The 21,769-nt window shown below is 47.0% G+C and overlaps 1 protein-coding gene across 1 annotated transcript in view; it reads left to right on the plus strand.

Annotated features, from left to right (window-relative positions):
- LOC126535802 (testis-specific serine/threonine-protein kinase 3-like) overlaps window positions 1-21,769 on the plus strand; it is a 291,567-nt gene that overhangs the window by 53,263 nt on the left and 216,535 nt on the right. The window contains exon 3 of the mRNA XM_055072181.2: window positions 6,441-6,615. Coding sequence (XP_054928156.2) covers window positions 6,441-6,615 — 175 coding nt within the window. The remainder of the gene's footprint in view (window positions 1-6,440; window positions 6,616-21,769) is intronic.

The following is a 21,769-nucleotide window of genomic DNA, read 5'->3' on the forward strand; positions in this document are numbered from 1 at the left end:
GCTGGCTTTGGCGCCAACGCGGGCGTCGTTTTGCTTTGCCTTGCGCGTCTCGTTCTCGACGCAGGTTTTGTCCGCCTTCCGCTTTCTGTGAGCGGTAATCCAGCTGTTGGACTCGGCGTCTTCTTTGGAGATTTCCTCGCCCTCTAGCATTGCCTCGTAAGGCATGGCGGAATGTTCTAGAACGTTCTTGGGGGTCGGCTAAGCAAGCGGCCGCGCCTTCCCGCCTTACCCGCTACGGCGGAGCCGATGTCGTGCTAAGCCAAAATAGGCTTAACCCTTGGTGTCGGAGAAAGAACCCACAAAAAAGGTTTCAGTGGGCCTATCGTGATAGATGCGCCATCCAATCGCTCCTTGTAACTTCCCGGAGTCGTTCCAGTAGAAACTGTGAGGAAAACGTACATTGGAACAAGTAGGTCAATTTCGGTTGGCGGAGATGACGCAGACACGTCCGCACGTCACGCCGCCACCTAGCGTCCTCCCAGGCAGGTTGGCAGCTCCAGACGCGAGAAGAAAATTCTCGAATAGGCGTATCCAGCGGAGCCATGGAATGGCTGGAGTGCCCGGGGTGGCGAGGAATATCGGCGGCGGCGAAAGTGCAACGGATCCCATCCTCGTTGCCAAATTGTAGTGTTGGCCAGCAGTGCGATCAGCAGAAGAACGACACAGACGTTAACCCATACCACACAAGACGCAAGACCCCTTCATTCACGCGAGCACTGATATATATCTACGGGCAACAATGGTGCCATCTCTTCATGGTTTTGTTAATTACGCAACTAAGGGCACCTAGTGTCGCCCTATGACACTGCATTTTAGGCTTATGCTCCTAATTTCGCCGATTCGTTGCTAGATTTGCCGACGTGGCCCACCCTCTAACGCGCCTTCTCCAGAGAAGCGTTGCTTTTGAGTAGACCACGGAATGCGACTCTTCGTTTCGTCAATTAAAGTTCGTCTTGACATCGCAACCTATTCTTCCCCACTTCGATCCCTCAGCACCAACAGAAGTTCACACCAACGGGAGTGGTGTTGGCATCGGTGCTGTGCTTGTTCAGCGCATCGGCGGAAGTCAGCACGTGATCTCGTACGCTAGCCGCTCCTTGCGTTGCTCCGACCGCATGTATGCAGTGACCGAGCAAGAGTGCTGGGTGGTCATCTTCGCGGTGCAACGGTGTCGTTCTTACCTCTATAGGCGCCCCTTCACGGTGGTCATTGTTCATCATTCACTGTGCGGGCTCGTGAATCTTCAGGACCCTTCTGGTCGACTTGCGCGTTGGGCTCTACGTCTACAAGAGTACGATTTTGTTGTTTCATACAAGAGCGGTCGACGACACGCTGATGCTGATTGTCTCTCCCGGATGCCTCTTCGAACGACTGAATGCGACACTGACCACTTGGATCAATACATCGCCTTTGTATCTCTGGAATTTCCTGATATGGGTACCTTCATATGCGAACAGCAGAAGGACGACAGTTTGCAACCACTCTTCGCGACCGCACACGAGCCTTTAGGAAATAGCCGCTTTCGCCTACATGACGGCGCCCTGCATCAGAAGATCCACGCGACCACTGGCGCACGCTACCTTTTAGTTGTCTCAAAGAGCCTCCGTATTAAAGTACTATGCGCCATGCACGACGTTCCTACCTCTGGCCATATTAGCTCTAAAAGAACGCTCTGCCGTGCTCAACAGCGCTTTCACTGGCCCAATATCCGTCACGATACTGAGCGGTACGTCGCCAGCTGCACGAAAAGCCAGAGTTACAACCGACCCCCTAACACACCGCATGGTCGACTTCGACCAGTGCCGCCTTCCAGCGCGCCTTTCGAATAAGTTGGTATAGGTCTCCTGGGCCCCTTCCCGCGGTCCTGCAACGACAATCGTTGGATTATTGTGTGTATACCACCTGACCCGTTATTGTGGGACGGCAGCGCTGCCATGGGCGACAGCGGCAAAAGTCTCTCTTTTCCTATTGTATTCTATCATTCATCGACATGAGCCTCCTCGCATTATAATCAGCGATTGTGGAAGACAATTTACCGCAGACGTTGTTGAACAGACCCATCGTCCGGGTTCAGCTAGCGTCCTACATTCGACGCCATAGCCTCCACAAACTAATGGTCTGGTTGAAATTACAAACAGAACGCTCGCCAACATGCTATCATTGAATGCCAATTCCAGACATAAGAAGTGGGACAGTGTCTTGCCTTTTGTCACCTACGTATTCAACACCGCAATAAGCGAGACCACTGGTTACTCACCGTTCGTTCTTCTTTATGCTCGTCCGCCTCGCTACACGCTCGATATCATATTTCCTTAATTCGCTCATGACAATGACTTTATTACCAAGTTGCTCTGTCGAACAGGAGAAGCGCGACGCCTTGCTCGGCGACGCACCATGGCTTCGCAGGACCGATCAAAGATCCGCTACGACGGCCGTCGCCTACATGTATATTTCGGTCCTGGTGGTCTTGTGTGGTTCTGGACGCTATTACGGAAACGCGGCTTCCACCAGAAGTTCTTGGCCCACTGTTGGACCTTACGTTAAGCTCGAACGCCTCAGCGAGGTCAACTATCGCATCGCAATGCGCGCCTCAAGAACAGACACTCAGCCAAAAGCCAAGTGACGCACGTTGCCCGCCCGAAGCGATCCACGAGCGACTCGCCCGACGGGCTTCTTTACCCAACGGGGAAATGTGACGAGCTCTCGTAACAAAGGGCAGAAGGAACGGGAATGACAAAAAGACGGAGGTCAGAGAAAGAGGACGACGACGGTAGGCGGGCTACCTTTGGACCGCTCCCGGAATAAACGCCAACCGTCTCCCTTTACTCTCTTGCATTGTTAAGTAAACGGTTCAATGGTGTTCAATGGAACTGAAAACCGCGGTTCTTCTTGGAAACAGTTAATGAACTGCACATATTTAACACCCTTGGGAAAAACTCTGTCATCAGACAGAGGCGCTAATTTGTACTCAATAGATAACAAAATATTGCAGAGCACATGAACAATACATGACCTTTTCTCGGCAAATACAGCTGATTGTCAAAAAGTATTAAAACAGATTTAGGAGAAAACTAATGTAATGACATAAAACTACCGATTAAAAATTGGACACTCACTTGAACGAGCGATTTTTCTGTTGTGCTGTTTATTTCGATCCTCAAGTATTTCCTTTTCCTACAAGTGCTGGAAGTGTCACGAACGTCTAGCCTCCAAATTGCCCAACTTTCATCTTCCAATATTACAGGTAACGTAATCGACTCCAAGGTAGACGGCGCAGTTGTTTCTCTCGTTGACAAGGTTTCAGTGATGGATGAAAGAAAACCTTGACCCCATTTATTCAGTCAGGATCTTCCGACATGTACACGACTTCCTGGTGGCACGCCGTACTCAACCCAAGGAAGGCCCCGACATCAAGCTGAACCGAATGTCCAACTTGTTCCATTCCTATTTTCCAGGCCTCACTTACGTGTGGAGGGCATGATACGCTTTGTCGACTTAGAGCAGTACTCCAGCCAAAGCCATACATGTTGGACCTATGCGCCACGCTCGGAGAAACTCCTTCTGCCGTTTTCGTCAAATCACTAAAAACTCGTGAAAAGGGCCATCGCCACTAGCGCCTTGCGGAACGCCCCAACCAATTCCTGCCATCATCAGATGGCCCGAAGCTGCAATGCTCAAGCACAGCGGCTGAAGGCGAGTGGCTATCCTGAATCCCTGTTGTCTGCCCTGACTAGTACTCCCTTGCGGGAGGTCCGGACCTCCAAGGGCCACGTCCGACAAGCCGTTGACCAATTCATGGTGGCGGCAATCCCGTATGTGCACAGTGTCTCTCATCGTGTTAGGAAAGCCGCTGGACGTGCGGGGTTGCGCGCTGTGTATTGCTCTCTCCGTGTGCAAGAAAGTTAACGCTAGGAAAACTAAAAACAAGTGTTATGTCAAGAAGCACACCGCCAGCGATGTGATCCGCAAAAGCGAGGCCGGGTACGAGATCCCGACCTCGTGCAGCCGATCACATGTAGGACAATTGCGCCGTTGCCTTGACGACCGTCTGCGCAAGCACGCCAATAACGTGAAAACGAAAAGCGGGAGTAATGTGGCCATCCACTGTGCGAAGTGTGGCTGCTATTCGGTTTTCCAAGAAGCACGGCTTCTCCGCCGCTACAAAGACAAAAATGCAACGCGAGATTATTGAAGTGTTCGCCGTGCAAGGTGATGCGTGCGTCAACGTTTCGATCGCTCCTTCTGACAGAGTTTGTTTCACCGCCTTTAATGTTACAGTTCATTTTACTTTGATTCTGCCGAGTTCACTTTTTAAGCACTAGACGCATGCGGGGCTGGAACTGCATAATTCCCCCGTCCCCATAAACCTCTTTTTTAAAGGTATGTTTGTGTACGTGCACAATCAACCTAAGTAGTTGGCAGTCAGTGTTTATCCTGTGTTCCTGCCTTGTCCGTAATTATTTCACGCTGTTTTTTACCGACGGATTCGTATCGACTGTTTCGCATTCAGACGCTGCAGAGTCGATAACCCGATTTGCTATTGGACCGGCGTGAAAACCATCACTAATGGCACAGCTTACCTGCGTTGATCTGATTCCGAGTCCTGCTAGCCTCACAGGCAGTTGCAGGATGGCGGTATGGTGCTTGGTTAGAAAATCCAATACAATTCTTATGAGCTAGCAGACAAAATTCTAAAGAAAGTAGGTCTGTCGGCGGCAGGTAAACTATTGTAAACTTGCAGTAGCCGCTGCAGAGGAGCGATAATAAAGAATTCCCTCATATATGGAAGTATATTAGGATACATATTGCGAGTATATCGTATCAGGTACTATACTACGCACGTATCTTTTGTCTATACGTCGAATACTTATCATCCCATCATATCGTATACATATTATGATACATAATCAAAGTATATTTGGCCAGCCCTGTCTATGCCCAACTTACACACGAGCTACATGATTATCAGTCACTAATACGTCCGATCATGCGGCCCTACAATGTGACCTTAACGCCACATCGTCTTGGCGCTGTGATTCCTTAATTAGCCTTAATAATGCTAAATGAAAAAGTATGCATATCTCACGGACTTCCTCTTGCTGTGTGTCTTTCAAGTGTACCCTTAGTAACACAGCACTAACCTGTGTATCATCTTTAAAATATCTATGTATACGCATCACTAGCACTCTATAATGGAACTTCCATCTTACATATTTCTTAACGCTAACCGCATGGTCGGTTTCATACGCCGCAATTTTCGTCCCTCGACTGTTCACGTTAAGTTTGAACTTTATAAAGCATTGGTACGTCTCAAGTTCGAACATGCCTGCTGCATCTGAGACCTTGGCCAAGCTAAGCTATCAAGTCTTCTAGAACAACTTCAGAACGGGGCCGCCCACCTCATTTTATCTAATTATGGGCGTTTCGCAAACGCATCATCAATGCAACTGACGTCCGGTTTGCCTGAACTTGCCTTACGTCGTAAGGTTATGCGCTTATGCCTCTTTCATAAGATTTACTACGCTGATACCGTTAAGATGAGTTGTTCCTTTGACCATCCTAACATTTCAAGTCGCATCGATCAGGCCTGGGGGTAGCAGCATGCCACTCCAACTCCTACTTTTACTCATTTATACCACGGACTGCCGACGACTGGAACAAGCTTTCTGCCTCCATCGCTGGCATATGTAACACTCCTAACTTCAAGATGAAGGTTACCAATGACTTCAGATGTACTCACCACTCCCCTCTGTAATGCCTTTGGATTTTGAGAGTATGGAACAAAACAAACAAACAAACAAACAAACAAACAAACAAACAAACAAACAAACAAACAAACAAACAAACAAACAAACAAACAAACAAACAAACAAATAGATAAATGAATAAATAAATCTCAAGCCTCACGATTACCAGTAAGTGCTTTGTACGCCGCAGTTGAATGCAGTGGAAGAAAGGAGATCAACTGACTTGATAAGAAATTGCAATAAACGAAGCCATCATGATAGGGAAAGGCAGAGCGAGCGCCGTGGACTTTCTTAATTTAGCCACCATGCTCGTAAGTGATATCATTATGGCCATGTAGATGTTAGCATGAATAATCTGGTGGTGAAATGAGAGGAAGAGAATACATTTTGATAAGGAAATGAAGTTACTACTTATATGGGCCTAGCCGACAGATAGAGATTGCCCTCGTAACCCATGCCTAGTGACAGCGTTTTGCGTAAGCGAACCAATGGCTTAGAAACCGAGGGTACTTGGGTTGACGCCGTCATTTCGTGTTATTTTCGCTGAGCGTAGACCGTGGAAAATTCCCACTAGAAATACCGCCGTTAACGGATGCCGCAGGCACCTGCAAAAAAGAAAAAAAACATACTGCAGTCAGCGCAGACATTTAGTACCAGCGGCCACGGCACTGCATTGGCTTCTCTCCGTTACAGAAAGTAAAACGCCTGGACGAGAAGACAACCCACCAGTTCTTCATGCAGCTGGCCAGTGCCTTAGCTTACTTGCACAAGAACGACGTGGCCCATCGAGATCTGAAGTGCGAGAACGTTCTCCTCACGACAGTGGACGTCGTCAAACTCACCGACTTCAGCTTCGCCCGTTATTGCAGTGCGTATGGCTCCGTCGTTTTGGTACGCGATCTTGATGCGAAGAAAACGACGTGAATACAGAAGGGCCGGGTGCTTTGCTACCAGGACAAACTGGGTAAAACAAAACATTTGGCGCGTAACGGTGGCGAGGGCAGCAGTGGAGCAGAAAAGTAGTCCGACGCTGCTTACAGTCAGTTTTCGCGCAACAAGCAACAGTCAGCGCAATAATGATCCATCAGGTGTGCGTAAAATCCGATTAGACAGTGTCATACTGGCATGACAACGATATTATGGACCAGCAACAACAGTACACGCGCGGCCTTATGCTGAGAGCGCGTTTGTCACCAAAACGGAAGCTGGTAAACCAAACTGATGTTCACGGATTTCATCTGGTAACCTCTGCTGTATATGATGCGCATGAGCTTTACACCGCATACTGTAATAAAACATAAGTATATTGTCTAAAGTTTCCTCAGTATTACAATGTAGAAATATCGACCATTTCCAATTGGTTCCATCTTCTCCAAAATAAAGTATACAATGGAAAATTAAACATCGAACAAGCGTGCGCAAACTCACAAAGTATTGACACTACGCTCGAAGAGAAATGTACTCCACATCACTGGGCAACAAACGCATTTCTAGCACAAAATACATGCACTTATACAGCAGAGGTTACCAGATGAGCTGCTAAGCTTGGGGCTGGTAACGTAAATAAATTGTGCAAGAAAGTTTTTTGATGCCATATTCTAAGACAGTTGCTCATTCGATAACGTCGTGTACAACGTATTGATGTCCCTGACTGAGAGCACAATGCATTTAGAGATGCGTCATATATTTGCACGTGAGGCCGCAAGTCTAGCTTTGGTTATAAATATTTCACATAAAATTATTCATGTATGGGCTGCTCCCCATTGTTTCTAAGCGTGTCTTGTCGTGGATCTGCAGCAATATCCTACCCGGTCTCAAAGCGGTACAGAGGGGTATCATATTTGCAATTTGGTTGGCGTCCTCAGGAACGTAGTTTCCTGGTGCTGTTGGGATTCATCCCGTATACTGCCTCACAAATAAATAAAATAAATTGACACTATTATCTCGTGTGTAGCAAATGAGTATAAAACAGCAAGGAGCAATTACATGATCAATTATTGTGACTAGTTGAAAATACAAACTAAAGTATAGCATCAATTCAGATGGGAACAAAAAATTATATGTGAAGATTATGATGCATCAAAGGCGACATAATCATAAGTACAGGCAGAACAGTGCACGAAAAAAACCAACAAAGGAGCAAATCATAAATTGGGAAAGGCTCCACAATGTTTTACATAATCATGCCATACACTTGGATTTTGCATGCGGCTATGCATATACTTGCACAATTAACCAGCTCCCTGTAACCAAAGCTTTTTTTCAAACTGAAGGGGCTAAGGTACGCTGAAGAATTATCGCGCTTCACATAATGTTATCTTCGCCTCAAAACAAGTATATATGTATCTGAGCAGACTAATACAGTGCCTTACTGTGCACGCTAAGTCCAGAAATTTACTATGTGCAAGAATGCTTCAATTTTAATTTGTCCTATAAAGATTATGTCTGCAGAAGCCCTCAAACTAAGGGGCTTTTGCTTGGTTAACACTATATGCTCACATCCGCCAATTGATGAACAAGTGTGACATGCAGATGCTGTAAGTTTATTGCAATGGACATATCCCTGCCTTCACTACCACACTTGGTTGCCAAGTAGATTGAGTCACCTCAAGTGTAAAATACCTGCCATAAGCACTCATACGACTATTCCACAGTAGGAGAAACCACAATTTTACATGTGCCAAATTAACTTTTCAATCGCAAGCGACTCTGCGCCTTCTAATTAATGCGTAATGTGTGCATCACGGTGTACACAGGTATAGACGTAGCTTCTTGCTCGCGTTTCGGCTGCCGCGACCAGTTCTAATGAACTGGCTTCGTGAAGATGCACATAAAGGGTAATGACTTCTTGGGGTACTCTGGCTCCAATGATTTCCTTTTCTGGAACCTAAGAGGAAGTCATACTCTTAAATAAGGTGAAAAAACATATAAAAGGGAAGACATGAAAATCTGTCTGCTTCATGTCAGTATTTAAAATAAAGAATGACAGTGGTTTGTATTTGCACCCTTGCATTTACGTGCTGTTAAATTACGTCAGCAGCTAACCAAGCATGAGGTGTTTCTGTTTATAGTAAACACAAGCACCGTGCTCACTGCAAGTATGTATTATGTCACTAAGCAAATCTGCAATTTTATTGAACCGCTATTTATTTTTGTCTTTTGAGAGGCAAGACAAAAAGCGGTCACTTCTCACAAAACTAATCAGCTTCTTTTAAACACATTTCTAACTTTTCAATGACGCTTGCTGTTATGTGATTGCTTTCAGAGAGAACACTTAATCTTGACTTTCCCATCAGCGACATTACAAAATAGTACCATGTTATGATGACTGCCTAGAGCACATGAGAATTTTCATCTTGGTGTGGCATCCTGTATTTGGAAAGTTTTGGTGACATTTAGTGAAATGACACACCGATACCCGCATTCTACTTTTCTCGTCCAAACTGCATAACAATGTATTTTGATTCTTTGGCGTGCGCTCCTCTGCACTACGTGAAGTCGCGCTGGGCTGGCTCTTTGATATCCCTGTGTACGCAGCTGCCTTCTTGCGCTATATAAAGCGGGTGCCTGAAAAGTATTGTGTACAAAAGTCAACACGAGGACATGGTGTAAAACAACATCAAGACAGTAAAGAAATAAGGTCACTGCAGTAAAACAAAGCTTTAGCTCTTAGTCTTCCTATTGAAATGCATGCGAAACATCTAAATGACTTCAATAGCAAAGTCCTAAACTAACTTCAATTTTTAGATTTGAAGAAAAAGAAATAACCGGCAGTTCATCCTTGTTGAGCACCAATATTACAATACTCCTACTAATAAATAAAATATTGGTCATTGTCAGATGTCATAAGTCTGTCATTAGTCTGGTGCGTCACAAACATAACTTGACATCCTAAGCACGTGCCCAGTGTGCCCCCAGCACCATCTATTGTTCTGCCAATGCTTAAGTCATAATTTGAGGATCATATCTGGAAACATGATGCTCAATATGGATAAAGATATGGTCCTCCAGTGGACGGGATGCGCCTATAAGAATGTCCTACATGGCTTGTTATGGCAAGCTTTCCCACATTTCAACGCTAACAAGAAACAGTTCACTACGGCCTGCATCTAAGCTTACTAAAAGGCACAACCTATTTTGATTTATGAGGTGCGCAATTGAGTTAATTTTTGACACACTCGGCTATTGCTGAAGTTTTAAATCTAGCATTTTACATTCTTAAAGACATGTAATTGTTGGAGTTAGACCGCAGTTATTAATTTATTAGACCAACCCTTTGTTTTGTGTATGACATACGACTGGTAACAAAGAATTAAGGCTACGCAATATTTCGATACTTTATTTCTCTCCTAGAAATATTAAAGCGATAAACACACTTTGATCTACCATGCATCAGCAAAATGCACAGATTCGGCTTGTAACTCCCAGAGAAGCGGGATTTAACTGTTTATGTTGCCACGCAGTATTAATGGTGAGGAAGGCAGCAATTGACGAAACTAGCGTTTTATTGGGCGAACTTGTGCCGTCAAAAGCAGGCTACATTCAAAGAACCAGGATAGCAGCCGACAGAGTCGGTGATTGTCGAAAATCTAGTGTGCCGGTCAAGCGCGTCGGCTTTTTACACGAGCCATCGAACGTTCCAGAGAAATCGCTGGTGCCCGCGTGTCCTCCAGAAAGTTCTACACCATTCGCGTGGCCCAAACATGCAATCAGATAACACAAGGTCCGGTGACAACAGACATAGGATAGAACCATCGATAACATTGCAGAAGCTTCGGATAAATGCAGGCGCGTCGCGCGCTGAGCAATAACATTCGTTATACAGTGAAAACTGCTGACCCCAGAAAGATAAACAAGTCCACGTGTCAGTGCCTCCGTCTTAATAAGCATCGTCCCGATGCTACAAACATAACAGGAGAGCGAAACACAAACGGACGATGATCAAAGAAACAAAGTTCAAAGTCACACAGTCCAAAAAATGAAAGTCCAAAGGTCAGCTGCGCAAAGTCTCAAAGTTAATTAGCGCTGGTAGAACGGCTTAGGTCGCCCAACGTGGACTGTTCCAGGTCGTGAGCGGCGCTGCTGTCACAGCGAAATGCCGTCTGGCACGACCTCATAGTCGAGTGCGCCAACGCGTCCGATGATCTTGTAGGGTCCGAAATAGCGGCGCAAAAGCTTCTCGCTAAGTGCTCGTCGGCGTATTGGGGTCCGAACAAAAACACGGTCGCCGAGCTGCTACTCGACGTAGCACTGACAAAGGTTGTAGTGTCGGCTGTCGGTCCACTGATGGTCCTTCATCCCCAGGCGGCGAGCTGTCGCGCTTCTTCGGCGTGCTGGAGATAGGTGGTGACGTCAAGATGCTCTTCGTTGGTGACGTGCGGCAGCACGATTTGGACACTCGTTGCCGGCTGCTTGCCGTGAACCAGCTTGAACGGAGTGATTTGTATTGTTTCTTGCACCGCCATGTTGTAAGCGAACGTTACCTACGGCTGGACGACATTCAAGGTCTTGTAATCGACGTCGACGTACATTGCTGGAATGTCGGCGAGTCTCTTATTCAGGCGCTCCGTGTGACCATTCGTCTGCGCCTGGTAGGTAGTTGTTCTCCTGTGGCTTGTCGGAGGACTGTATTGTAGAATGGCTTGGCTGAGCTCCGCTGTAAAGGCCGTTCCTCTGTCGGTGATGAGGACTTCTGGGGCGGCATGTCGCAGCAGGATGTTATCGACAAAGAATTTCGCCACTTCGTTTGCGCTACCTGGCAGAGCTTTCGTTTCAGCGAATCAGGTGAGGTATATATACCGTCGCCACGACAACCCACTTATTCCCAGATGCTGACATCGGAAAGGGTCCCAACAAATTCATCCCAATCTGCTTAAGTGGTCGGCAAGGAAGCTCAATGGACTGTAGTAATCCTGCTAGCCTTGGCGATGGCGTCTTCCATCGCCGACGCTTTCGGCATGTCTTGACGTAACCGGCGACGTCGGCGGTCAGGCGCGGCCAGTAATGTCTTTCCTGTATCCTCGATAGCGTCCGGGAGAATTCGAGGATCCCAGAGGTTGGACCCGTCATGTAGGGCGTGAAGTACTTCAGGACGGGGCGCTGAGGGAACAACAAGAAGGTTATTGGCGCGACTGGCGAGAAGTTCTTCTTTACGAGTACGTTGTTTTGAAGCGAGAACGAAGACAATTCTCGCTTAAATGCTCTGGGGACAACGTCGGTATTCTCTTCCAAATACTCGACGACGATTTTTAGCTCCAGGTGTGCTCGTTGTTGTTCAACGAAGTCTTCCGCGCTTATTATTCCAAGGAAGGCCTCGTCATCCTCGTCATCTTGCAGTGGCGGTTCAATGAAGGTGCGTGATTGGCAATCGGTATCGAGTGTTTTCGTCCGGACTTATAGATTACAGTCATGTAATATTCTTGCAGTTTGAGGCCCCATCACGCCAGCCGTCCTGAAGGGCACCTTGAATTAGCTAGCCAACACAACGCATTAAATTATGGGATTTTTGTGTGCCAAAACCACTTTCTGATTATGAAGCACGCCGTAGTGGCGGACTCCGGAAATTGCGACCACCTGGGGTTCGTTAAGAGGAAGCGTTAGCTCGGGCCCAGCTCCGACGCGGCCTATTCAAATACATGTAAAACGCAAAAACGTTTTTATGAGATAACCCCTGGACCGAGTTTGATGAAATTTGTTGCATTTGAAAGAGAAAGTTAAATTCTAGTGTCTGTTTGAAGTGGAATTCCAATTTAGGGCTTGAATTCCCTTAAAACAATTTTCAAACATCTGACCATTTGAAAAAAATAGAAGCACGAAGTTTACAAATTCATAGCTCTGCATCAAGAACTGATATCGCGGTTCTGTAAGCGGCATCCATTAGATCATTCAAAGCGGACAAATTCAATGTCATTTTACATTTTACGTGAATTTGTTACGTTCGTTACAACGGTTTTGCAAAAGTTGTATTTCCATATGATTAAATTTTTTTTATATTCATATGTAACATATAAATTTTGTCCGCTTTAGATGTACTATTAGATGCAATTCACAGAATTGTATTGTAATTTTTAGTGGTTTAGTTACAGAGTTGTAAACTTAATAGTTTCGTTCTTTAAATTGCCAATTTTGAATAAAAAATTGACGATGTAACTCAAAAATTCGACACCAACAGTCACTAGATCTTAAGTTTGTCTTTTAAATGCAACAAATCTCATCAAATTTGGTGCAGTGGTTGCCGAGAAAGACGAATTCTGCTTTTACATGTATTTAGATAGGAGCACTCGAGCTTAAGCTTCCTCTTAACGTGCACCTAGATCTAAGTACACGGGTGTTTTCGCATTTCGCCCCCATCGTAATGCGGCTGCAGTGGCCGGGATTCGATCCGGTGACCTTGTGTTCAGCAGCCCAACACCATAGCCACTGAGCAACCACGGCGGGTATCACAACGCGTGATGTCACTGACGACTTTGAATACAGGTAAGGGCGGAGTACTGCTGTAGCCCAAATGATGGCTAGGCATTCCTTTTCGGTCACAGAATAATTGCCTTGCGCTTTTGACAGCGATCGGCTACTGTGAGCTATCACCCGTTGAAGTCCGTCTTTTCTCTATACTAGGACGGCACTGAAGCCCAGGGGCTACTGGCGTCAGTGTGGATTTCGGTATCGGCGTCCTCGTCGAAGAGTGCAAGGACCGGTGGGGACTGCATGCGTCGTTTGAGTTTTTGAAATGCGTCAGCCTGCGGCGTTTCCCACTTGAACTCATCATATTTAGTTATATGTGTCAGCGGCTCAGTGATGGGTGAAAAGTCCTTGACAAAGCGCCTGTAGTAGGCACACATGCTAAGGAATCTACGCACTGCCTTCTTGTCGATGGGCTGCGAGAACTTTGCGGTGACAGCTGTCTTTTGCTGATTTGGGCGGGCTCCAGATTTGCTGATGACGTGGCCTAGGAAAAGGAAGTTCATAGTAAGCGAAGCGGCACTTTCCGGGCTTCAAAATGAGCCCTCCTCACTTGATTGCCTCTCGTACTGTCGCAAGCCATCTAAGGTGATCGTCGAAATTTCCTGAATAGTCAACGACGTAATCGAAGTAAACAAGACAGGTCTGCGACTTCAATCCTGTTAGCACCGCGTCCATCACGCGCTGTAACGCTGCTAGCGCCGACCACAGTCCAAATGCCATAACCTTCAACTCATAGAGGCCGTCTGGCGTGATGAAGGCGGTCTTTTCGCGATTTATCTCGCCGACTTTTATTTGCCAGTAGCCAGACTTGAGGTCGATCGACGAGAAGCATTTACCGTTGCAGAGCCAATCCAATGCGTCGTCTATCCGTGGAAGGGGGTATACGTCCTCCTTCGTGATCTTGTTCAGTCGACGATAATCGACAGAAAAACGTAGGGTTCCGTCCATTTTCTTCCCCAAGACTACAGGAGGTACCCGCTGGCTTTTCGACGGCTGGATGATGTCGTCACGTAGCATTTAGTCGACTTGTTGCCTAATAGGTTCAAGTTCTCGCGTCGAAACTCGGTAAGGGCTCTGGCGGTGTGAACGAGCGCACTCTTCAGTTATTATGCGATGCTCTGCAAGTGGTGTTTGTCGAATCCTGGATGACGTCGAAAAGCAGTCTTTGTAGAGTTCTCAGCCACTGCTGCTTACTCGTGGATGTCGAAATCTGTTTCGGGAAATGTGGTCGTCGGGGTAGATGCCGCAGAATCCGATAGGTCAAACGCATTGCTCGTTTTCACAATTTCCTCCATATACGTGATTGTCGTGCCTTTGTTGATATGCTTTAACGCCTGGATCAAGTTGGTTAGCATCACTTCTGCTTTCCCTTCTTGCAGTCGAGTGATCCCTCTTGCGACGCAAATTCCGTAGTCGAGAAGTAGACATGGGTCGCCCTTGATGATGCCTTCTACGTTAACGGGTGTTACAGTGCTGACGGAAATAACAATGATGTAGCGAGGCGGGATGCTCACTTGATCTTCGAGCACACTCAAGGCGTATTGACTACGAGAGATCTTCTTCGGTATCGCTTGATCTTCCGACAGCGTTATCGACTTCGACTTCAGGTCGATGATTGCTCCATGTTGGTTCAGGAAGTACATGCCGAGGATGACGTATCGGGAGCACTGTTGGAGGATATTAGGTCGCAGGGTGAGTCTGGTCATGAACGTTAGTTAGTTAGTTTGGGTTTAGTGGCACAAAGGCAACTCAGGCCATGCTGCGCCAGTCACAGGACAAAATAAAGAGAACCGTTAGAGCAGGTAAACCTGCATTACATTATAGTTGGTGTAAATAACCAGTTTTTTCTAAAAACTCGGAGAGGTTAGGAAATGGCACTAGGGGGTCATCTGCTAGTAATAGGGTAGGGTGTAATGGGATGTGCAATTTATACAGGCTGTGTAAAAACCTCCGTCTCAGTGTATCGATGTGTGGACATGTTATTAAGATGTGCATGACTGTAAGAGCTTCATTACATTTTTCGCAAGTTGGCGGGTTTTCTTTTCGGAGAAGGAAATTGTGCGTCAGATGTGTGTGTCCAATTCGAAGTCGACACAAGATCACCTCGTAGAATCGTTGCTGGTGACTGCATGATTTCCACTCTCCAATGACAGGTTTAATTAGATGAAGCTTGTTGCTTAAACAAGTGTCCCAATCGCGTTGCCATTTTGACATCAAGGCCTTCCGAATCGCATTGACACTGTCTTTATATGGAAGTGCTGTATTTTGAATGTTTTTGTACGCTGCCATTGATGCGCATCTATCCGCCGCTTCGTTACCCAATATTCCAACATGGCTTGGTACCCAGCATAACTTAATTGATCTGCCATATTTGTTTGACGTTAATGCATTCAAAATATCGCCTAACAAGGGTTCACTTTGGGATTTCATGTGTAGAGCCTTCAGTACGCTTAATGAATCTGTGTATATGACAGTGTTTTCAAGTTTGTCAGCAATGATCTTTTGAACTACCGTCCATATCGCGTACACTTCGGCTGTGTAGACAGAGGCATGCTGAGGTAATCGAATACATGTTTCCCAATTTTCTGTTACAGCCCCTACACCCACGTGTTTTTCCGTTTTAGAGCCATCAGTATAAAATTCTATGTAGTTTATGTACTTGTCTTGAAGAGAGCGGAAATCTTGTATAATGTGTTGATGTGGTGTGTCTCTTTTCTTTAGATGTGTTAGTGTCCAATCACATAACGCTGTGAAATCACACCACGGGGGTAAACGTTCTGGCTTTCTGGCAACCTGGAGGACTTCCCGAGGGATGTCATAATCCCGACAGTATTCCTCGTATCGCAAGATAAGCGGCCTAATCATGTTTGGTTTATTTGTGTAATGTAAGCGTGAGCTGCACTTTGTGACGATGTTGTAGCATATGTGTTGTGGTGAGGATCGGATTCTGAGTATGTAGGAAAAAGTTAGTAGCGCTCTGCGATGCTGTAAAGGAGGTTCATTACATTCAACATGTAAGCTCTGTATAGGTGATGTTCTGTAAGCACCGCATGCTAGTCGTAGTCCTAAGTTGTGGACTGGATCAAGTCGTCGGACGTAAGATAGTCTGGCCGAACCATATGTAATGCTACCATAGTCTAATATGCTACGCACCAAAGTGCGGTAGATGTGTAGCAGGCATTTACGGTCAGAGCCCCACCGTTTCCGGGAGAGGATTTTTAGAACGTTAAGTGCATTGTTCGCTTTGATTTTAATACTATTGATGTGTGCGAGAAAGTTCAACTTTTTATCAAACAGAACACCCAGAAACTTGTGTTCTTGTTTCACGGGTAGTGTGGCATCCTGTAGTTTAAGGATGGGATCTGGTTGTAGGCCTCTTTTTTGTGTGAAGACAACACTAATCGTTTTATCACTTGAGAAGCGAAAGCAGTTTTCAGATGCCCACTGCGTTAGTTTGTTTAGTGTAATTTGAATCTGTCGTTCGCAGGTTGCCATGTTCGATGCACGACATGCAATTTGAAGATCATCCACATATAGTGAATGCATTATAGAAGATGGAATTACATTATTGAGCGAGTTCATTTTTACCACAAACAGTGTTGTGCTCAATACGCATCCCTGAGGTACTCCGTTTTCCTGAATAAATACGCTGGACAGCACCGTTCCTAAACGCACCTGGAATGTTCGATCGGACATGAAATCAGCTAGACATTTAAGCATTCTGCCGCGGATCCCTAAATCCGCTAAATCCCTTAAAATACCGAACCTCCATGTTGTGTCGTACGCTTTTTCAAGATCAAAGAAAACAGTGAGACAATATTGCTTTTGTAGAAAGGCCGCACGTATCTCGTGTTCTAACCGAACTAGATGATCTGTTGTGGAGCAGCCTTTCTTGTACCCACACTGATGATCATCGAGCAGGTTCTCAGTTTCGAGGACGTATGCCAATCTGATGTTTATAATGGATTCATATGACTTGGCGAGACAGCTTGTGAGTGCTATAGGTCGGTAGCTGGTAGCTGTTGTAGGATGCTTTCCAGCTTTCAAGAAAGGGATTATAATGGCTTTTTTCCACGCATTCGGCATTTTTCCTGTTTCCCAGATTATGTTAAAAAAGCGGAGCAATGTCTTAACTGCTTTTGAAGATAGGTGTGCGAGCATTGTGTAATGTATTCTGTCCGGACCTGGCGCTGTTTTTTTGCCAGTAGTGAGTACTCTGTTAATGTCGGAAAGTGTTAGGGGGGCATTATATGGTTTCTCGGAACTTCCTGCTGTCGGAAGCTTTTGTTTTTCTGCTGATTGTTTGTGCTTTTGAAATTCAGTGGAGTAGTTTTGTGAGCTTGATATGTTATGGAAATGCTGCCCTAATATGTCTGCTTGTTCTTTTAAATTCGTCTGTGTACCTGTAGGTGAGAGTATGGGGATTGTATAAGGAGCGTACTCGCTTCTAAATTTACGAAGCTGATCCCACATTCTTTTGGATGTTATTGAGCTATTGATGGTGGATACATATGCTTGCCATGACTGTCTTTCGGCTTGCCTACGCGTGTACCTGGCTTTCGCCTTTGCTTTTTTGAAGTACAGGAGGTTATCTTGTGTTGGGTATCGCCGAAAGATACCCCACGCTTTGTTTTGTGCTTTTTTAGTTTGTGTACATTCATTCGTCCACCAGGGTTTTAGTTTTTTCCTTAAGAAACCGGAGGATTGCGGGATCGTCTGTTCTGCTGCAGCAAGTATGGAGGCAATAATCTTTTCATTCATTTCGTCTATTGTTTGCTCATCTGATATGTCATCGAGGCTGGCCTTCTCGCTGAAGAGAGGCCAGTCTGCTAGATGGAGTTTCCAATGGGGTGATCTTAATGGTACTGTAGGGAAAGGAGATGTTCTTTTAATAATGCCGGGCATATGATCGCTACCATAAGGATTGTTAATAACACTCCATTTAAAATCTATCAACAGAGATGGAGTGCACAGAGCCAGATCAAGACAGCTCATAGCTCCTGTGCTTGGGGAGCAGTACGTTGCCGAACCAGTGTTTAAAAGGCTTATTTCGTTAGTCAGGATAAAATCTTCAACTGTTTGTCCCCGGGTGTCAGTTGTTTTGCTACCCCATAATATGTTATGAGCGTTAAAATCACCTGCTATTAAAAAAGGTTTAGGTAGCTGGTTTAAAATTAACTCCAGATCTCTTACAGTAAAATGTGAATGTGGTGGAATGTACATTGAACAAATGGTAATGGTTTTCTGTGCTAAAACCGTGACTGCAACGGCTCCTAAGTGAGTATTAATGGCAACTTCTCTAGCTGCAATACCACTCTGTAGGACTATAGCTACACCACCCGAAAGCCTGTTCGCCTGGGTACGATCGCGCCGCACAACAGTGAAGCCTTTTAAAATGTTTTTGTGCTTTTCGCCTAAGTTTGTTTCTTGTAAGCACAAGGCCACAGGTGAGAAGTTACTTAACAAGTCTTTGATGTCACCTAAGTTGTGTAAAAGCCCTCTACAATTCCAATGAATAATAAAAGCCATCTTGAAATTGAAGGGATAAAAATGGCACTACGAAAAACTAAGAGGTAGGGTTATAGGTAACATGGATAAAAGGCTAATACAAATGAGCGATAACCTTCAGGTTATCGCTTTCTTATTTTGGGTGGTTATTGGGATCTTGTCCCTCTTACCGCGCTCAAGAGAGCGCTTGTCCTTCGGTGCCAATGACACCGGGATTTTTGCGTCGACCTCCATCGCTCTCTCTGAGGCGCTGGAGGATCGAGAGTTAGGCGCCGAGACACGTGTCTCGGGCCTTGGGGTTCGCTTGATCTTAGGGCCCTGCGGGACTGGTGTCTGCAGGGCCGTCGAAGAGGGTGGAGCAGTACTGACTGCTTCCACCACGGGGGCGGGAGGAGTCACTGCAGCACCACTGCGCGTGGGCTCGGAGGACTCCGGAGGCCTCTGTGACGCTGCCCCCGCCTGCGTCACTTCGGCATAACTTCTTCGCGGAAGATACGAAAGCCGCTTTCGGGCTTCAAAGAACGAAATTTTTTCTTTTACAGTTAGAGCAATGACTTCTTTTTCTTTTTTCCAGCAAGGGCAGGACCGTGAATAAGCTGGGTGATCTCCCTTGCAGTTAACACAGTGTGGGGAAGAAGTGCAGTTCTCAGATTGGTGTTCGTTGGAGCTGCATTTAGCACAAGTTGTTTGTCCTCGGCATGCATGTGAAGCATGTCCAAATCTTTGGCACTTAAAACACCGTCTGGGATTCGGGATATACGGTCTCACATTGACTTTGACATAACCTGCATCGAGTGAAGTAGGCATTACGCTTGTTCCGAAGGTGAGTATAACATGTTTGGTGGGGATTTCTTGATCGTTTCTTCGGATTACTATTCTTTGTACTTTGGTGACATTTTGTTCCTCAAAACCTTCCAGGAGTTCCTCGTCGCTTAAACCAATGAAGTCTTCTTCAGATATTACTCCCCTGCTTGTATAAAGTGTTCTGTGGGCTGAAACAGTCACTGTAGCTTCTTGCCGTGTAGATTACAGTCAGCGTTGTGAGTCAGCGTTGTGTCCCCCAGCGGTTCGAATGTAAGGGCCTTCCCATTCAGTCTTAACTTTCTTTAACTGGGCGGCGATGTGTCCACTCATGACGGAATAATGGGCCCCTGTGTCCACTAAGGCGGGGACTTCGTCGCCGCTGAGAAGCAGGTCGAGGTCGGTGGTTGTTTTGCGTTACAGTTAGGTCTTGGCGTGGGATCACAGCTGCGTCGCGTTGACGTGTGGCTCGTACGTGGCGTCGTCGGGTCGTCTTTCGTCGGCGTATTCTTTGCTTCTAGACTTCGTCGGGACGGTGGCGTCTCGTATGTCACCGAGGCAGTATTTTGTGCGAATTCGTCGGCGGCGGAGGATCTTCGTCTGTTCGACGAACAGCAACCGCACCTCCATCGGTTGCTGCTTTTAGTTTTCCGGATATGAGCTCGCAGAGCGGCCACGGGCTGGGTCAGGCTATGGTTGGCGTTGCGGTGACAGGTAGTGGTCTGGTGAGGGCGAAGGGGATGGTCGTCGAAAACTCCACTGAGTTGCGGCGAAATAGTCGGCGATGTCATGTGGGCGCTCCCCAAGCTTTAGACATGGCGCTTTTACGGCGAACTCTCAGTCCCAAGTCGCGGTATGGGCATCGGCGGTACAGAGGGCGGGCTTCTTCGTAGTGATAGCAGAGCGGGCGGTGGTCGGGGGCTCGCCAAATGTCCGTCTTCGTCGCGTAGCTGCGCTGGGCGACGGGTGAGCGTGCTTGCGGCGGCGGCGGTGGACGACGGAATAGCGGCGTTACAGGGCCCTGACGCGGGTGGGGATCTTGACGGTGGGCGATGCCGGCGTAGGTCATCGCTTCCGGCAAGGGAAGCGGCGACTTCGGCGTCACTTAGGAAACGTCCCGTGACCGTCGAAGTTCGTCCTTGACGATGTCAGTGACTGAGGACACCTGAGGTGGCGACGTAGGAAACACCTTGCGCAGTTGTTCGCACTGACCGTGTCCTGACTCACCACGAAACAGCAGCTTGTTTTCCCAGTTTTTTTACGATCTTAGTAGCTCCTTGTCCGCGTTCGCCCACGACAACGCTCTTGAGCGTAGCTGTTTTAGGGCTTCCGGGGGAGAAGGTATGGATCTGTTGCCGACTATTCCGGCCGTTGGTTTGCCCCTGACATGGGCGACACCCAGGACGCATTGCCCGGGTTTCGTCTCGGCACGCCACATCCTCGCTCGCGAGCGCTTCGACTTCGGCATGCTACGATCTCGGTAGCCTAGCCAGAAAGTGGTGCTAAAGCGCCTGTCGCCGACAACTCGGAAGAACACCGGCCGCAAGAGCGCCAACAGCACCCACACGGTGACCACCATCGTCGCACGCCCGCCACCATCGAAGCAACATCGCTCGCCGTGACGGAAAGCGACACCTATACTTCAGCACTTACGTCTCCGAGTAGCTGTACGTGCTCCTCTTCTCAAGCCGCCAGCTCTGACAGTACGGAATCGTCGCCATCCCTTAGCACATCGTGTAGCGGGTCATCAACGTCCACACTCATGAGGACCGATCACTCGTCGTCGTCTTCATCACCACCTGCCTCCCCCCTCTCTCCCGTGGACAAAGAACCGACGAACACCGCCGCGGCGGAGAAAAGCCCCCTGCCACCTTTGGAAACTTCCCAAAATGGAGAACAACAAACCAATGACCTCCGTCGGCGCCATAACGTCCGCCCCGCGGCGTATTTACAATTGCTAGAAGGTACAGCTGGGCATGGTGCTCGCGGAGATGCCGGACGTGTGCGCGCATGCGCGAATAAGAGCGGTTGCGAGAGAGAAAATTGGCGGACTTTTGCTCCTTAAATATATGACTTTGCCTAGGCATTACAACGGAGTTTCTTAGCGCGTGTTATATGCGTTTGTCCCTAGGCGGGCTGGCAGTAGTCGCGGGGCGCGGTAGTGCAGAACTTAGCGTCGCAAGTTGGCGGCTGGACGTAATTATATTTATTCAATCGTGTTTTTTACTAATTGAAACAACGTGTCATTATTT

This window comes from Dermacentor andersoni, chromosome 3, assembly GCF_023375885.2.
Source record: "Dermacentor andersoni chromosome 3, qqDerAnde1_hic_scaffold, whole genome shotgun sequence".
Lineage (NCBI taxonomy): Eukaryota > Metazoa > Arthropoda > Arachnida > Ixodida > Ixodidae > Dermacentor > Dermacentor andersoni.